At 39.9% G+C, this 19,607-nt stretch overlaps 1 protein-coding gene across 1 annotated transcript in view; it reads right to left on the minus strand.

Annotated features, from left to right (window-relative positions):
- LOC139125222 (transcriptional regulator Erg-like) overlaps positions 1–17,694 on the minus strand; it is a 39,219-nt gene extending 21,525 nt beyond the window's left edge. Inside the window, exons 1-5 of the mRNA XM_070691320.1 lie at positions 17,534–17,694; positions 15,235–15,646; positions 9,413–9,613; positions 8,971–9,051; positions 7,686–7,760 (exon numbers count right to left, since the gene is read on the minus strand). Of these exons, the coding sequence (XP_070547421.1) occupies positions 7,686–7,760; positions 8,971–9,051; positions 9,413–9,613; positions 15,235–15,646; positions 17,534–17,554 (790 nt within the window). The 5' untranslated portion in view covers positions 17,555–17,694. The remainder of the gene's footprint in view (positions 1–7,685; positions 7,761–8,970; positions 9,052–9,412; positions 9,614–15,234; positions 15,647–17,533) is intronic.
- Between the last annotated feature and the right edge of the window lie 1,913 nt (positions 17,695–19,607).

Below are 19,607 nucleotides of genomic sequence, written 5' to 3' on the forward strand. Positions count from 1 at the left end.
GTATTACCTGGCATATGCAAGTGTGTGTGTTTTTTTATTTCTTTATGTTAGTCGAAATATTGGCGAGAGAAAAGAATTTCTACACGGAACTAGAGAGAAAACGAAGACTTAATGATTTTGGTTGACACATCATCGTCTCTGTTGAAGATTTTACAAGGCCATCAATTACACAATACTGACAAAAGTTTCGTTTTCTGTGCGATTTTTGAATTGCAGCGACCTCCGTTCCCCTGGCAACGTCCTTAGAGACATTGATGACGCAGCCATGGGCAGCGGGGTCGCATGCACATATCTACATAAAAACAGGATTCTCGCTTTTCACTTTCCACCCAAATTTGATTTTTTTCCCCTCTTTGCTCCTTGAGATCTGCTGTTCAGCGTTCATAGAAAATAACTTAATTAGTGCACGTCGAGAGAGTCGCGCAGTGTGACGTCACTGCGGGGGGAATGACTACGAAGCTAAGTGCCTTTGTGATCGAGTCAATACACCATTAGCAATAACGACAACATCTCCAAATCAACGATCAGCGCTGACAGTAGTAGGCTAACAAAAAGCCAAAATGTAACCCAACATGGAAACTGGCGGAGTTCTATGGCCATGATAAGGACAATAATTATCACTTCCCTAATAACAGTCAAACTATTTTCTGGCTGTGATTATAACGAATCAAATATCAAACTAGGTTTGAAATTCATTTTGGTTTGTTTCGATCCATGGTATCTTACCCCATAGAACGCGACACCACATTATCGTAGAATATGTGATTGCTGCCATCATATTACAGATTTGGCAAGGAAGGCAGTTTTAGGCTAGCACTGAGTTAAGAATCAAAAACCTGGACATTTACGTCAAAGATTAGGAAACTCGATAGACTCCAACACAATCTTAAATAACACTACCTTCTACAAGTTTTTCATCGCCATTACTTTTTTTATTAAGAGTAATGGTAGATTCTTTGCCAGGATAATCCTAACTATGCGGTGTATTCGAATCAGTGTTCGAGTCGCTACGTTGCCACAACACCGTGACACAATCGATGTTTACGTTGCCTAGACTAACTCCAGAATAAAGCGATCTAATTAGAGAACCCGTTCTTTTATCACCATTTACTCGCATTTTAACGCAAATAAGTAACTAAGTGGCCTAAACACAAAAATGTCAACACGTGTTTTTAAGAAACCATATCATATTCTTTGGATTTTACATACTCTCCTGGTGAAGTTATTCTGCGTTTCTGTTACTGATCGTGACATAGCATAGAAGCATACCTGTGCAATTCTTGTTTTTTGCAATTTTGTGCCGATGACCAACGTTGATGAAATAAATAAATACAAGGCGAGAAGACAAAAGCTTTTACTAGAAAACTACCTAACAACTTCTCGATCAGCCACGATGCCGGAAGATAAAACTAAAACGATGAACAAGAAATCATCGGCATGGCTAGGGAGTAGAAATGCATGGTCTGAATTCAAGGGCTGTCCCGCAACAAATGATAGAATTAAGGCAATACACGCCTGGAAATTGAGAGACTTAAAACTTTGCTCAAACTTTCCTCAAAGAAACTTTGAACCATTCTCCGAACATAGCAAGAATTTCTAGGGTTCATGGTGCAAATTGTGGCGCCAAATAATATAGCTAACATTTACTTGAAATTCAAAATGGCCGCCATCCCCGTGTTAAATCTACAGGAAAAAAATAAAATTAGTTTTGTGTTTCACTAAGACGTTGAAAACTTTACTTACTTCATGAGCTTAAAAATTGAGCCTTCACATATGGTAGACTAGAAAAGACTTATAAACATTTGACAATCCGAATGCCTGTCCCCGAGGCGAATTCTGCCTTTAATCAGCGATATTTTCAGAGTCAGAAGAAAAGAAACACGAACAAACTAAATAAACGTTTTCGGAAAATGCGTTTGAGCTAGGCAGAATAAAGTGAATAGGATGCTAGTTAGAGCACTGTCGTATGGGCGCCTTGCTGTTCGCGCCAAATTACTTTGCAAAAGACCCCCTCGACAGTCGCTATATGTGAATAGACTCAGGATAAGAGCTGGAGTGTCTGAATTATGCTTTGAGCGCAACATCGATTAGTTGACCAAAACACTGCAGAAACGAAGTAAAGCCAGGGCCGTCAAAAGTCTGTAATCTTGTCGAAATTTGCATATTTCGTAGTTCTGATGACGTTCCTTTTTGGGCATTTGTTCAAAGAATCGAATGTTAATATAGAATGTACAAACAAGTAGCTGTCGTTTAAACATACTTACCCGACGCTACAATATTAATTAAACCGTACTCCCTTTTTACAATCATTTACAACAAAGCCCGCTATATAAATCAACATATTGTCAGTATCAATCAGACAACTGCTAACGGCCCAACCATGACGTTAATTAACGACGCTGACACCAAGCAATATAACGCTACCATGGCAACGCGAACCAGCGAAAATAGCTACAGCGTCCATGAATGGTAACGAGAGACGGGCAACAGAATTGATGCGGTGTGTGCAGCGACGACTACCGTTTGTGAGTAGTATGGGCGCACTTGATGTGGCCGGGTGTCTTACCCAATGGTATTTCAACCGATGATACGAATTCTTTTCCTAAAACGTTATCGATAGCTTATTTGTGATTTGATATTTTCATTTATCTTCGAATGACCACAGATATTAGTGGTCGTCCTTGTTACAACGACACTTGGGTCATAATTGATTTCCAATGCTGATATGTCCAACATTATTGATCAAACTATCGTTGTCCAAATATCAGAGTTCGTGAGAAGTGTAAACAGCGCCAAATTAACAATAAATATGAGAAAAATTTACCTTCACCGTTGAATAGCTTTCAGCATAAATTTCAGAGCAATGAGCGGACAAGTCTTCGGTATTTGCGCACTACAATCTCTTGGCGCCAAATTTTGAGTGTGCGTGTCAATTTATTTTCTGTCAATATTTCGACAATATTGACGGAATCCCTGTAAATATTATTTAAAGTGAACGATGAATTCCAGGTCAAGGGTTGGTTACGCTAGCAAAGTGCGCACCAACCGTGGGAATACGGTTCGTCCAAAATTTACAGTAGGCGAGCAAAACTGTGGCGCGTTCACGAAGAATTGAACACAAAAACGTGAAAACAATACACCCAGCACCAAATTTTATGGTTGGCTAGACTCTGTTCACAAATTTGCTATATGAATAATACTCTGACACATATATGGCGTATCTGGTTTTCGTCTCAAATTACAAGCAAAACTAACCGCAATATAGAATCGGATATTCTTTCAAATGGCCGTATTATCTTGATGGACAGTTAGCCAAGCATGCCACCAGGTGTGTCCCGCCAAATTTGTGGATGAACTACGAAAGAAAATGTCTACCCTTTGAATATTTCAGGAACCAAACACGAATTGCTGTATTTTCTAAAAAAAATGTTGGTACTTGATTCCCAAACTCTGGCGATTTTTTTTAATTTGGCAAAAATAAAAAGCTGTGATCCGTCGAAGTTGATAAGCGTTGTGTTTCCATAGTATGTCACTCGCCATCTAGTTGACTTTTATTAGGTCTGTAAGGAGGACGTGTAATTCTTTGCCGGTAGAATTCAATGCAATGAAGTCAGGGAAGCTACAATAAAACTGCCAATATGAAAAAGGAAACACACACTTCGTGCTTTCCAGCACACTTCGTTTATTTAGAACGAAGCGTAACTGCTTAAGTGAATTCCAGCGACCATATATTCGTTTCCCCCTGTAAAAGTTCGGAGGCGAGCTAGGGAGTACGACGGAAGTTGAACGGCGGGGTGTCTCCTCGCTTGCAGGCAGGCCTTTCAATCGCTGCTTTTCGGTCATAATGAAGAATTATTACATCAGAGTTGAATATTTGATGACGTAGGGTATTGTGATAAGGCAGGCAGTGTGCAGCCAAGCGTTGTCAACAGAAGGAGAAATACAGACGGAAGGCCATTGTACCCTTCTTCTTTTCTTACCTCACGATCACAGTCTAAGTAAACTGTTGTAACATTTTTAACTAATATGGACAATTACCCGTGACATTTTGTCAACTCTAAATTCACCTTCCCTCATGGGGAAGTTAGCAATCTCGCTGATTTCCGAGCCGGTAGATTCGGCTAGCACAGGCAACGTCGATTACCCCGACCGACTTCCGAAAACAAGCGCTGTACTGGGAGTGTCCCTGAATAACCCGGAAATCTACGGAAGGGGCTGTCGGAAAGTTCGCTAAAACACAATCCCCGGTCCTCTTTCAACGGAATATTCACTGTTCTGCAATGAGGAGCGCACTCCTATCCTGTTGAGTTGTAGGATTCACAGATACGCGACAACAAAACGCGAAGTATGATGTTTTCAATTTTCCTTCCAACGGACAATTCAAGAGACATCAAGACGATGTCAAGGAAGAACGCCGATTCCGATGATCATCAATCACCGATCGAACTTACTTACCTACAGATGCGAACCAAACGCTCATAAGTAAACAGTTTGTTTTTGCTTATAAATTTACAGCCAATGTCACGTGATTTCAAACCTAATAGTATGATATACGTTATCCATGTTCTCTCTACCCAGCAGCTGGTCTGAAATACTATCGATGGTAAATCGAAATGAAAAAGAAATTATATCTTGTTCTCTTTAAAAACCCTCGTTTTTCCACGATGAGTGCATCTCTAATCCAATCATGTGCTTTCAAACAGAAAACGTGAAACCAATTTCATACTAGGATTAAGTTATAAGTTGGTATTTTCGTTGCTTTTCGGACGCAGCCATGACGAATGACTGCAATGACCTATCTATCGCCAGTCGCTTGGCTCATTCCTTCAGAACAAGATGCCCATTCAGAAACGCAGAAAATTGAACGTGATGGTGGTGATGATGATGATGATGATGATGATGATGATGATGATAATGATGATGATGATGATGATGATGATGATGGTGATGGTGGTGGTGGTAGTGGTCTAACTAATCACGTCGATCAGCAAATCGTCATCATTATCATCTTTGTCACCATCAAAAACGACAATATTACCATCATCATCATCATCATCATCATCATCATCATCATCATCATCACCATCATCACCATCGTCTTCATTATTCTCTTCCTCTCATAATCATCATTATCTTCACCTTCCTCTTCTTCTTCCTCCTCCTCCTACTAATCATCATCATCATCATCATCATCATCATCATCATCATTATCCTAATCTCAATCGTCATCATCATCATCATCATCAGTCGATGTAGTGAATATTACAATGTTTCTGCCTGTGCCTGTGCAACCGAATTAGCAATCCCTCCTACGAGTCTTTACCCCCAAGCAAGGTCATGGGTCAATTTTGCACAATCGTCGACACAGTACAAGAAAGTACATTTCCATTTTTAAAGAAAATCAAACGGCGTTATGTGCATACAATATCTCGCCTGGGCGCACATTTCTCTAGGCATGTCGTTTCCGTTAATTTTGATCACATTTTTGCCGTTGCTGAACAGCGACAAAGGCATTTGTATTGTGTGACTGGCTGATTTTTTTGTTCACGGCTAAACTTTGCAATAAATCCGATGGCAAATTCAGCGCCAAGCGAGACTCACAGCAAAGGGAAACATAATGATCCAAGTAATTACGGCCAGAATAAGTATTCAGTTCGACTTATGAAAAGACCCTCTCCAATAATTACGTTAATAAGGCTGTTCATGGCTTTACAAATATTGTACATTTCATACTGAATGAGAGTATGGTAACCAATCGGCGACCGCCTCAACATCAAGTCAAAAAGCCGAAAACGACTACGAGCGGTAATTACCTATATTCCAGCTTTCGCTCGAGTGGTCGTTTCTGACTTAATACCAGTTATTAAGGGGGCATTCACTACGAGGTAGTCAGCACATTATTAAGAAATATCGCACAATTTCCCCGTCAGTGCAATTACAGGGACTGTGTACGACGCAGGGCTTTTAATAAAACGTGTTGTTTCTGACTGGGAGATGGGTTACAATCACGCAGTTAGCCATGTAGCGGGCTTTTACGCTGTCCCTGACACATCCGCTATGAGGAAACAGTCTCAACACAAACAGATCTAGGACGTTACAATACCAATATTGAAGGAACGATTAGGCTTTGTCAATGTTCTGTACCAACTATTTGGGAACAACACGGCGTGTAGCCTAAACATGGTTGCAAAATATTATCCGCGCCCTACAGTGGGGTTGATATTTAATATGACATTTAACGTATGTAATAGTGTGTGACCGTATCTCATTGCTGCCAAATGGCCAGCGTCAGTCATCGAATTCGATTTGGAACAAGGTTATATGTAAACTAACTAAAGATATCACAATGTTAGGAATACAAAAACCATTGAAAATTGCCAATTAAAATGTTATAAGATTGAAATGATAATTACATTGCGGAATAAAAGTTACTGATTTCATAAACAATGCAATTCCGATGGCTAATGTAATTAAAATATATTAAATTTCACAACAGCTTTTTCACACGTAAAACATGTTCTCAGCACTCTTTCCTGATTCTTGTATCTTGGTGGTTTGATTCTTAATTATTAATCATGGGAAGACAGGGATTGACGTTGTCTTTCTCTGCAAGTGAACTGTGCATGCACCAATGTTTTCGACGCACTGGACAATTCTACCACCAATGGGTACTAACACATGAATGGAGCGGTGTAAAGCTTGCCCGCATACACCCTAAAAGATGTACACATTTCACATACTATGAATAATTCGGCCTTGCTTGTTAAATTCAATTTTCATTTAGATACTAAGGGATAGTGAACTTTTAACAAGGACAATGCCCTTGACCAATATATATATATATATATATATATATATATATATATATATATATATATATATATATATATGTATATATATATGTATATATATATGTAATATATATATACATATATATATATATATATATATATATATATATATATATACTTTCTTTATCATTGAGATAAGCCGTTCATTGTTTTATATATTCTGATTATTTGTCTTTGTTTTTTTGCTATTTTATTTTCACAATATAAGTGTTGTCGTTTGTAAATAATGAGTTTAACGTAATGTAAGCTAAGATTTATTTCCAGCAAAACGCGTAGATTATTGTTTTGTTTTGTGTTAGCTACAGCTCTACATGATAATGCTATTCCTAGAATGTTATCTATCAACATACAGCTAGTTCAACTTTAGTGCCTCCTGCTTGAAATTGCGAACATGTTCTGAGTGCGTGTTGTCACCATGGATACCGTCTCAGCATCGCTATATTTTGTTTCCATAATTTAGGGGAGGGGAGGTCGATAGAGACTTTCTATTCCAGGTCAAAGATGTTTGGCTCGAAATACAGCGGTGGTTCGTTTCTTAACGTTGCCTTATAATCGCTGTCTTCCTCGTACTCAGTGTTTGCCTGTACGCTTTCAGAGATTTCTCCCGCCGGGTCTTTCTTCAAGCGCTGCAGCACGAGTTAGAAGCCCGGACGATGTACCCCGTGGTGCAATTCAGGAAGGGCCTATGGGGGCCGTGTGACGCGGATGTAATCGGCGTAAAGCCATACATGCAAAGTAGCTCGCTTTACGTTATTACGTGCGCGCTGGTGATATGAGCGAGATATTGACATAAATACAAAAAAGTCCAGGATAATTCCATGGCAGAGTACTCACCGGGACGTTGTACGCGGGAAACCGCCTCCGACTGGGAATTCGACATTGGATAAGGATAAGAACTTGTTCCCGGTGCTATGGAAGTAAGGAAACACAAAACATGAAAACGTCAATATTAGAGGCGGGATAGCGATCTCTTCCACCATGATTTGCCAACATATTTATTTCCATTAAGAATAACAATAAGATAATTGTTATAGAGGGTAGATATGGGGAGCTATTGTGGCGTGCAGACTCCCGTGTAGCTCGTTAGCTTGCCCGCGTCTTCTCTCCTCTCGCAGACGGGGAGCTTGCTAACAAGAGAACGGTTATCTGCCTCCTGGCTAAGCTTGCGATTTAGAAAGTAGTGCAATCTTTATTTAAACTTCAAAATTCAAAATGTGGCTGGGTTTCTATTGGCGATTGAATGGCATTTTTGATGACGAACTGAGAGTCGCATTACTAAATAATTAACCGCCTCCGACAGGACTCATATCTTTTGTTCCCTTTTCTTGTGGTCGCCATGGCGATGCGCGCGGTATTGCATGAGGCGGAGAAACGGCATTGTGGCCTTTGAAGGTGTTGGTGATTTAACGCACAACGTGTTTACGGATGCGGAGCTGTCACTAACTTTGATGTCAAGCAGTGTTTTGAAACCATTAAATGTAGCACACCTTTGAGATGACTTTTGTTCTTGCTATTGTCAGTGACCAATCATCGATGATTGCAAACACTGTCTTCAGCGCAGATTTACGTCGTGAGTTGAATTAACTGTTGACACGTTGACCGGATATTTTTCACGTTTCTATTTATCATACATGATATCGGTTATTGACATCCGAGGAACACGGCACACGGATCGTGAAAATATTGGCATTTACTCCCAACTCGTCATACACAGTACACTTGAACGACATATCTGCCAATTGATTGCCAATTTTCATAGTTGCTGTACTATTTGAATATAGGATATATTGCTACTTACATCATGATTAGTGGTCGTTTTCAAGTGTTCTCTCTCTCTCTCTCTCTCTCTCTCTCTCTCTCTCTCTCTCTCTCTCTCTCTCTCTCTCTCTCTCTCTCTCTCGTTTCTTTATTCATACTCAGATTCGTAGACACGATGCGTCTCATTGTCTTATTTGGATTTCCGCGAACAAAACATCGTTTCAGGAAATAGTTGAACTTCAAAAACATCATCGAAAACTGCGTGAAACTGGTTCAAAGCAAAGTTTACACAGGGGGATGCGCGAGGATTAATATTACCGGCTGCAAGGTGGCGCTGCGGCTCACAAGATGTCTTACTCACCATGAGGCGTTGGGGGCAGTATCCGAGGATTCGGTTGAAGAGCTTTGTCTACATCATCTGATGTCAAATTTGGCAGTGGAGCTGCGAACAAAAAAGAACGGTCTGCTTATACTACTGACCATACCTTCCCTTTCGATTTCTTTATTTTTTAATTCACGTATCTATTTACTGACTTGCTGACACTTCGCCTAAACGATTACCAGCCATTAAAGTCCTCCGCAATAATTTTTCCTGAAGCGTTAATCCATGATACTTTTACAACTTTTACTAACACTGTAATTTGTTTTGATCGCCTTTTTGAGGAAAGTTTTTGAAGAGAGAGGGCTTCTCTTTTCTGAATCTACGGAGATAACTAGCTCCTTCCGTCCTCGATGGATATGAATCGAAGTGGGCCGGGCTTCAAAAGATTCAAGGTGAACGTTGGGGGCGTCCTGATACTCACACTGTCGGAGGAACAAGAGGTGAGCCAGAAGGACATCGGCGTTGTAAGGATTGGTCAGTCGGCAGAAGTCGTCCCTTGTCATCTTGCACAATTCCTTACCGTCCATGGTGAACAGATTAGTGTCAACGTCTTGAAGATTATATTCTTTGACAGCCCAGACCAGCCACTGAACCACGTGATCTCGTGACCACATGTTCGGATCTGTGAGAACGAAGGAGATAGGAAATCGAAATCGCTACAACAGTTTTTGAAATTCAAATTACTTCATAAAAAAGGAAATTTTTTTTTCAATTTATTTTACATTTATTGCCTTTATGATATTGCCAAAGAGCTAGACACTGAAAGGGACAAGGGCAATGTCTGTTTCTCTGTCTGGAAATGAAATATACATGTAGTATCAGGTCAATACATCATATAGTATGGTATGATGACCATATAACCTGACTGTAATTCAGGCTGAGGTTTAATTTTATCAGATCACCCATTCAGATCAATAGCTTTACCATTGGTAGACAAATGTAATGACGTCATCGGTTTCTATATCTATTCAGACAGCAAGTGACGATGATCGAAGTTTACCGAAAATAAAAAAGTGCCTTTTTTGTATGTTTGTGGTTTCTCTCGGCTTTAAGGTATGCAAAATGTTAAACCAATAAAAGTGAAATACATGCGACCAATCTGTCTTCTTTTACTGAAAGGATACAAAGGAAACTCATTTTTGCTTACATCCTAAATATCGAATATTGCATGATTGACTATTCATTCTTTTACTTGTTAATTTTTCAAGGAGGATAAGTCGGGATTTTTGTTATGTTTGTTTCTCTTTTAGTTACATATCAAAGTGTCAGTAACACGAACACGAGGCAAATATCTCCTAGAGAGTAGAGAGAATACAGATATGTCAGGTAGACTATGTTTATGCTTCAGCATCGACTCACTATTCAATTTTCATCTTTGCCCATTTGTCAAAGTCGACTATTAAGAACACACGGGGTTTAATGAAATACATTTGCTGACCGACAGCGCATGTGCATGAATATAAAACAGAACACACTAAACAGTCAATCTTATTAATATGTATTTCACAGACGCTACAAACAGTCCAAACGACTATGACAGATTTCTCTTCCGGTTTCACATCCTCCGTACATTAATTTCCCAGTTTTATTGAATGTTAGGCTGACATTGTAATGTCGTAATGTCTTTCGTTTCCGGTACGTCTATCGCTTATTTTTTGCTGTCAGCCAAAGACAGCTGCCGCCGTATCGCTATCGTCACCGACCAGACGTGTTATCGCAGTAACACGTCCCACGATATGCCAGTGCATCAGTGAGCCTATAGAAAGAAACCTGTGAAGTTTTTCGAAATATCCAGTACCAGTGCCCGGGGTTCGTTTTGTCACTGTTGAGGCAACAGCGCCCTCAGTGGTAACGAACCGCATTCTCGTCTGTCAACACTATTAACTCTCTCTCGGCTTCATCGGGTAAAAACAGAGTAAAAGAAAAAAAAGCAGTTCCGTTTCAAATTTCTTTCGTCGTCCCAGCTTCCTCTTCCATCGGCTGATACGCGATAAATAACGGTATTATTTTCCTTCTCAGGCCGGTAGATAAAAGCCCTAGAGGCCTAGACGCGAGCCAAAGCTTACTATATATATATATAAGGAGCAAAATGTCGCGTGCGAACACAAAATCACAGTGGAGGAGCCCTGACATTGTAACTTCCGATCAGTGACATGGATAAGATCACTATCATATTGGTTATTTTAGGTGAACACACCATAGGTAAAGTCAGGCAACGTGCACTATATAACGCTGAAAACAGTGATACATACACTTAGGCTAAATCCAAATTGATTGATCATAGGCAGTAAACATGATCACGTGACATCGTGGTTGAAATGAAGTAATTTGACAAGTTGAAACTACACTGACTTTTTCTTGGTTGATGATTCATTTCTTAGTTTCGTTTGTTTCTTTGTTTCTTTGGTTTTTTTTTGTTTGCCTTGGTTTCAAAGTTTGGATACCTTTGACGATTAACAAGGCCAAATATTGCGTTTGTTCAGTAAACCGAACGACCTCCTCAAAACCTACTGGACCTCAACATTGTCCACATATGTAAGGAAAATCCTATTTAATGAGGAAACTTTGGCCAAACTGAACAAGTTCTGCGTTGACATCTGAAAATGGAAAATATAAAAACCTCAAAAACCGTATCATCGGAAGCCGCGTGGCATGAAATGCTAATAACAACCTTGACGGCAGGATGAATATCGCAAAAAAAGTTTCCCTATCTTACAAAGCAGTTGGAAGCAAGTGACTCTAATAGCGTCTTGACATGAAAGTGGGACGTTTGTCGAAATCGGCTTATTTCTTCTTCAATATTGAAATTTAATCAAAAGTGCATTATGTTTGTTAGCGATATTTCCACAGCGGATGTGCGTAACATTTCCTGCAGAACCGGTCTTCCTGTGTGGTTTGATACGATAAGAAAGATCTCGAAAAATAGACCTGGAAGGTGATCAAGGTATGACATGGCTGCTTCGTACAATTTCAATGTTATAGAGAGACACAGTGGTTCTAAATATTCTGATAAACATTCTCGTGAAGGTTGTATTGGTGAGTGAGACAAATCAGACCATAGTGGCCAAGTGAAAGCGACCGTCCGTAAAGCTTGGTTAATCTCGGACATCCGCCGATACAAAGTATCCACAGTTTATTTTCTTCCTAGATTAGTTTGTTTGTTGTTTGTTGTAACTGTGTTATTCTTTTTGGTTTTCATCGCTACGACATCGTTCACATGGAAATGAAAATTAGAGAGTTTCCATCTTTTCCAGGACTCTCTGGCGTCAACATATACGCACATAGCACAGAGGCAACAGGTTGCGCCCCCATTCGGCCGAGGGTACAATTTACATGGGTGGGCGCTGCTGTTTATTTATAGAGCTTATATTTACACAGACGATATTGTAACTTCAAACCTGAAGTATAAACCTACAAGATAATCGTTGACAGCGTCAACTCGGAAGCGATCGCTGCTTTTCTGTTTTATCATATTTTGCAAATGCAGTCATCCATACAATTGACGGAAGACAATGCAACATAGCAATGTGCCACATAGCTTCGCAAGCTATCCAAGGTCTAGGTCATATTATGGGCAAAGAAATATTTTTTTTTTTTGTTTCTTGTAGTCAATTCATTTAGAAACAAACGACGAGGTGGTGAGATTTTCTTTTGGTTTTCTTCCTATTTTCTTCGCCATTTGGTTGCGAGACTAGCACAACTGTTACTCTATGCAGACTTCATACTTTTCCTTTCTAAACTTCTATGGTTAAAAAATAGAATACAGAGTCAATTGCTTTTTTTATTATGAATCACTTACGGTGGCTTTGCCGTTAGCTTTTGATTTTGGGGGAAATTATGAACACACTAGAGATGTAAAAAAGGAAAGAGGATGCGCTCAGTGACCAGATATAACCATAAATTGTTTGTTTCCTAGCCGCGATCTGTTCTTTCTGTTCAACTGTTACCGTTCCCCTCTCTGTCCTTAGGCTAGGCTAACATGACACGTTACTGTCCCTGAAAATGTTACGTTTTCCTTTCACAGGAAGGTTGACACTAAGATATTCACGGTACCCAATTCCAATGGCCAGTTTCCAAATTCACATTGACCTTTGCAGGTTACATTCAGTTATTGTAGATGCTGTGTGTGTTTTCAAACATATTGTCACTGAAGCTACAGCAAAAAATAAGCACAATTGATGGGAAGATATTTTATTGACATGGCAGACGGAACTCCCATATTCTTATCTGTTATCTCTGAGAAACATATGCGACACTGGACTCGCTTCCGGTTAGACAATCCTTCACTTGTACATGTGTCAACAAAATATCAGTGTGAGTGTCAGCAATATGGGTTAAAAGGAAACTTTTGACGAGTCCGGGCCATGTCAACAATCTGTTACATCTTCAACAAAAGACATCATCGGTGTGCAACTCACTGACCTTGAACAAGAGATGGCCGTCTTCCCTAAATGGTGATTGCGCCGTTCAGAAAGGGAGGCGAAGTCGTGGAAACAAAGTCCATTATTTGCTAGATGGCTCTAGACGATCCAACGGTCATCGTATGCTCTCTCTCTCTCTCTCTCTCTCTCTCTCTCTCTCTCTCTCTCTCTCTCTCTCTCGTGACTCAACTTCTTCACATTTAAGCGACGATCATTGTTTACGTTAACGAATCGCTTTTTTGCAAACACTGTGTTTTTTTCGAGATTAAAAATCTGATATGCTTTAGAGATTTCTAAATTAGAATAATAATATGGTAGTACGTCTACTTCTCTTGGTTTATTCTGAGCAACGGATTCTGTTTTTCTTGTTTACTGCAAAAGTCATGTTGAAACGAACACAACACCAATTTGACATGTTCACCTGCCTGTGTTTTCTGGTTCCATGCTTAATTCGTTAATCGTCTTTTTAACAACACGAGAAAATGACATCTTTCACCTGGTTTTAATCACGAGTTAGATGACATCAAAACAATGAAACGCGCCATTCGTCAACAGACACTGTAATTAAAGTGGTTAGGAATAGCCGTGGATACATTGATATGCACATTTTAAATTAACGCACTAATTAATTAATTAATCAATTAATCAGCACGAAACGCTACTTTCGCCTGTTCTCCCGGGTGATTATGACGAGCTGGCAGACAAATTCAGCGACCCATTTCGTGGTAGAATACAAGGAATTGACGATTATCGTAAACGCTCGTGTCGCTATTTTGTCGCTAAAGATCGTGTTCATCGACTAGCTATTGTGCGCAAAGTGATATGTGGTGTGCCGAACACGGTATTTTACGTCTTTTTTTTCACTCAGCTGCTCTTCGATTTACGGCGACATGACAACTCGAAACTGAAAACGAAGATCTAAATTTCTTCTCAACGATTCTTTTTTATCTTTTATCATCGTTCATGGTGCTTTAAATTACAGACACGGGTTTATTACTGCGGAAGCACCTTCAAGTTATTCAAGACATACAGCACCAAAATCCCACCAAAATTAGTTGATAGCTAGACAAGAACGCTATGTAACGATTGTAATTAGAAGGTGTATTTGACTTGTATCTTAATCTCTGTAAAAATGTACACTGAATTATGGGTAAAGTGGGACTTGGTACTTCAGCCAGTGTGCCCAGCAACTGCTCTACTATTGACAGCGGAAGGTTGTTTATGAGCTAGATCTCAAAACAATTTAATTTGACCAATTAGGAGAACCAGGGATTGAAGACTGATGCTTTAAGCTTTAGATGTGATCGACTTTCATACACGTACAATTTTCTTTGATAAGTCGCGTTAGAGCTCAACGTTGTCTGGAGCTCTAGAAGCGAGACTGAAACGTAACGAACTCTCTTCCATAGTAAACAAGCCGTGCACTTCGGCGTCGAATCAGCCAATGTGGTAACTCAGACAGTTTGACTTCTACAGCCTGGAAGCAGACGTCTAGTGACTTCCAAATCGCCGGTCGCGTGTCGGGCGTCAGTCCGCAAGTATGGCTACCCGAGAAAATTGATGTTCGACACAGTACAGTTTTTGTACAACGGAAGTGTAAACACTGGACGATTTAGACATCAATAGGGTGGTCAAAATCTTTCCGCGGACAGTTCATCATCTACATTGTTTAATTCTAACTGTGTTACTCTACCCTATCTTTCGGATAAATTTGATTTACATTAATAACAAGCTTGTCATTCAAGTTACTTGTTAATAGAATAATGTTATCATAGAAAAAAACAATTGTTTATATGTTACAAGGGAAAGAAGATGGACTGACCTGCAGGGACAATCACTCGGCGTTCATTGGTCGTCATATTTGGAGGCGGCGGCGACGTCGGTCGTTGATCTCTGTGGTGGTGATACGGTGGACAAGCGAATTCGCTGCCGACTGGTGACATGTTCGGGTTACCGGTCACCATGGTGCGTTGTCTCTTGGCTACGCTGCAGTCTAGGGGCGACTCCCCCGCGTGTGAGGTGGTCTCCATGTCACGTTTCATCTTCGTTTCCCCGATGCAGTTCCAGTGATGATGTTGATGTTGTTGCGACTCGTGTTGATGCTGCAGTTTTGCCGGGTTGCTGTGCGACGGCGTCGCGGCGCCGGACGGTGAAATGGCAACACTCCGCGGTGGACTGTGTTGGTACTGACTGTCGAATAGCGATTGGTCGTCGGAAACAACTGATAAGGCCTCCTACAAATGAGAAAATAAGATGACGTGCGTTCTGTGTTACACTGCCTCTTCGTATCATAATGGCCGTCAGACATTGAATTAAGCACTGTGTAGGAAAGTTTGTCCCAACAAGCAGAGAGCTTAAAACAGCTAATGTGTTTTTGCATAAAGTTCATCAACAACTTTCAACATACACATGCATGATGATGCAAATGTCCCAACCCATCCTCTCGTCTTCACCCGCTGATGACGTCACAACACTGGTCACCACTAGGAATAACACCGTCGCGTTGTCGACCTAAAATGTCACCGACCAAATTTATACAATCGGGTTTTAACCGCCTACTCTCGCTCATCAGCGAAAGGTTAGCACATAATTGATAGGGATTGCGGTGATAAAATTTGACAAAAAATAAACAACGGCAATATTTATGTAATTTAGTGAGCTGCAGTGGTTATTCAAGTACACTGCGTCTACTTCAAAAACGTTTGAATAACTGCCTCTTTCAGCGACGGACGGAAAAAGGAAGGGGCAGTCCTAATTAACGCAGTGTCCCATCACTATCTTCGTTATGTACACCTCGCGTCCTTGTTTTCAACTCTTCTGGTTTGTTTTTCAACAAGTCAAGCCGACTCCCGTTAATCGCCAGGACGGTTTCGAAAGCAAGGAACAAACAGTTAGAGAGTGCTTTAGAGGAAACACTCCGTTTGAAATAGATCGTTTGGACAGAAAATAACTCAACTTGTCGCTGAAATGTTCGACGCGATAATCTCCGTCATTATTTTTATTACCAAGCTGAACGAGTTGATATATTACAAATCAGCAGAAAACAATTTAAATCCTGATGTTTTCAAGTATCACAACATTTCATTGAAAATAAAGAGCTCCAAGTCAATGCTCTGTCTTTTTCTCCAGTGCATACATGACAAGCAGTGTTAAAATACGTAGATTTTCACTAAACTTTACAATCTCTTATTTTTGTGTTCCGCTAAAACAGTCAGAAACGTTTAAGGAAATGAATTGAGGAGCAGTGCAAGTCTTTGGACAGAAGTCGTCCAAGAGAGATAAAATGTTTCAAAACTCGCTGAATTTTGTTTGTTAGGCATTTTTTTTTTTAAATTACTGTTGGTTTGGTAAATTTCATCAACATACGTATCTTTACATTGCTCGAATAGATAATAGCTATGCAGTAATTATTGCGATATCATTGCTTTTCCACAAAGTATTGTGTTCACGTCTGAAAATCTAATCGATCTCAAATTTATCGCTGCGAAACAGAAAAAAAGCTAAAAAAAGTCACTGGCAGGTTTGCCCACATTCCAGTGTATATCACATGTTACCATTGATACATTAAAACTGTTTATGTATTTTTTCATCATTCCATAACCAGGTCGATAAACATACCACAATAAATTTGGTTTTTTGACGGAAAGGGGCGATAAAAAACCTAGACGCGCAGTTTAAATCGGTCTTATGGCTGTACACGCCTCAAAACAAGTACAAAATGACTTCAGATATGGACTGCTGCAGACGTTAAATTATTGTAGGAAACAGCGTGAATTTGGCGGGAAGCGAGGAGGAAGCAATTTCAACGGAATGTTGGCAACGTTTCTATTTCTTCCTTCTGTTGACAAATCGAAAAGGAAACAACTAAAGTCTGAAAATGAGAACCAAATTTTACGTTTTCTGCCCGCTCACTGACGGAAACTGCCAGGAGTCCGTGTTTCCTCCAGATATGATGCAAAATTTGTCTGAAGGTGAACGTCTAAAAGAAACGACAAAAAGGGAGGGAAAAGGTAGTTTTGCAGTGCGTGACATTGGAATCACTGTTCCTGCAGGTGACAGATTCGAACTCAGGACAAGACGTCATAGAGAGAGAGAGAGCGGGAAAAAGCGATTTAACTTACGTGATATTGCACAGTATCCATGACAACAACTTTGAAACAGTAAGAGAAGTTACGACTTTTCGGCAACAAAACTTGTATTTTTCACGGCAATCCCTACGGTGTTGAGCAGTGGGCGGAGGAGAGATATATACGTCGGTTTTTATCTGAGATTTAACTTCCCATCAAGCGTCTTGCCAAACTGGGACTGTGTATGGGAAATTTTACAGGTAACGGAAACACTATTCCTGGGGATGTACAGGAACAGCGGAAGGGGGACTTCCCTAAAGAACTTATTTATATATCCTGTTCGTTAAAATTATTAATTAAATTGGGGAAAAACTTATTTAGTCGAAGAGAAACCAGAACGACTTTGATGTTTAAATTCTAATCTACTGTTTTTAATTGTGTTGTCGGTGTCATGAAAAATGGACGCGATATACGAAGTCACTAACACGAGGATGTATTTAAACCACCCCTTCAACAGAATGCTGCGGCCCAAATGAAAATGCATTGTCGTTTAGGGACCGTGATAATCGTTGGAGCATGCATAATTTATCAGTGCAGTTTGTACAACAGTGTTCAAAACGTACACTAACGATGCTATGACATGTGGTTCTTGTGAGGCGTGACAAAATTTAATGAAACTCTTCGATTCGGCAGAAATAAATCACTTTAGCCAGCTAATCAAATTGCTTATCAATAATTGATACCCCCATTGCCTACGTCGGTCGTAACAAGTGCCTTGCGCAGTTTTTCCTCCGTTCTCACATCGGCAAGGTTCATTCGTTTATCGGCGCGGCGTACGCTAGTTGTGTGCTCGCAGTGTCCGTATTCAGAAGATATTACAGATAAAATATCAATACATTTAAAGTAAAAATTCTCAGCTTCCCATAATTCAGAAGGGAATGACTTTTAATAGAACTTCTTTGGCTTGCGGTGCTTAGCAACGTCATTTTACAGTGTTCATAGAAAACAAGGAGAAAATAAAACAGGGAACATTAATCTTGTGACGGTTAAGTTTGGTTTTTGTAAAAAAGTCACGAAACGAGATAATCTGTGAGAATGAACAAAGACTAAAGTAAACATTAAAAACAAACAAACGAATCATACTTTATATATATATACATATATATATATATATATATATATATATATATATATATATATATATATATATATATATTGTACGAAGATTTGTAAAATATATATATATATTGTAAGAAGATTTGTAAAACTCAACTAGGATACATGATGACAGTTATTCTTCAAATTTATGTGAGCATATTAAACCATTTTGTTGTTTACAAAGCCCGTGGTTTATTCTGCTTTGGAGCAAGCACGTTAGGTGGAGGGAAGCAGGCACGTTAGGAGGGGAGGGGATATTGTTCGTATTATCCCCAGCATCCAAATACCGAAAGTGAACGAATTCCGAGGAAAGCTGGCAAAGGCCGCTGATTGCGTAGGATAGAATACAATAACCACACTCAATAGTCTTTTGGATCCAAATTCGAATAAAAGCGAAGACAATAAAAAAATCTTCCTCCAAAGCTACACTGAATAATGAAAGGGAAACGTGTGCCTCACATTCACAACGCGTTGGTTTTTTTACTCGTTGAGATGCCAATGGCGTCTGGCGCACGTTGTCTTGTATAGGAACCCACAAACCGTGCAACGTCCAACGTGCAGGTGTTTCGATAGCCTGTCGTATAATGTCCGCCGATAATGATTTTATTGATGTATTTACGTTTGCGCTCCGATATTAATTTTCTCACAGAGTACTCTCCTCTCTTGAGTGTTGCTTCACATTCATTTGAACCGATTTCGCCTCGAAATTATTTTGTTAACATTACGGGGAGCAAATCGAAATATACTCGCCACACCAGCAGGCTTACAGTATTTCACTCGTAGAATGAGAAAAAGGATAAGACTAGCATTGGATAAATTATTCTGGCATTACCAGCGATTCAGAAACTAAATCGTGGAAGATAATTAAATAAACACCGCCGCCAGGCAGCGCGATGAAGCACTGAATATTAGCCAAGAGGAAGCCGGGTCTGTTTCTTCCACGTCCCGGCATGGCCGACTGTCTCCGACT

The sequence above is a fragment of the Ptychodera flava genome (assembly GCF_041260155.1).
Source record: "Ptychodera flava strain L36383 chromosome 3 unlocalized genomic scaffold, AS_Pfla_20210202 Scaffold_25__1_contigs__length_14229661_pilon, whole genome shotgun sequence".
NCBI lineage: Eukaryota > Metazoa > Hemichordata > Enteropneusta > Ptychoderidae > Ptychodera > Ptychodera flava.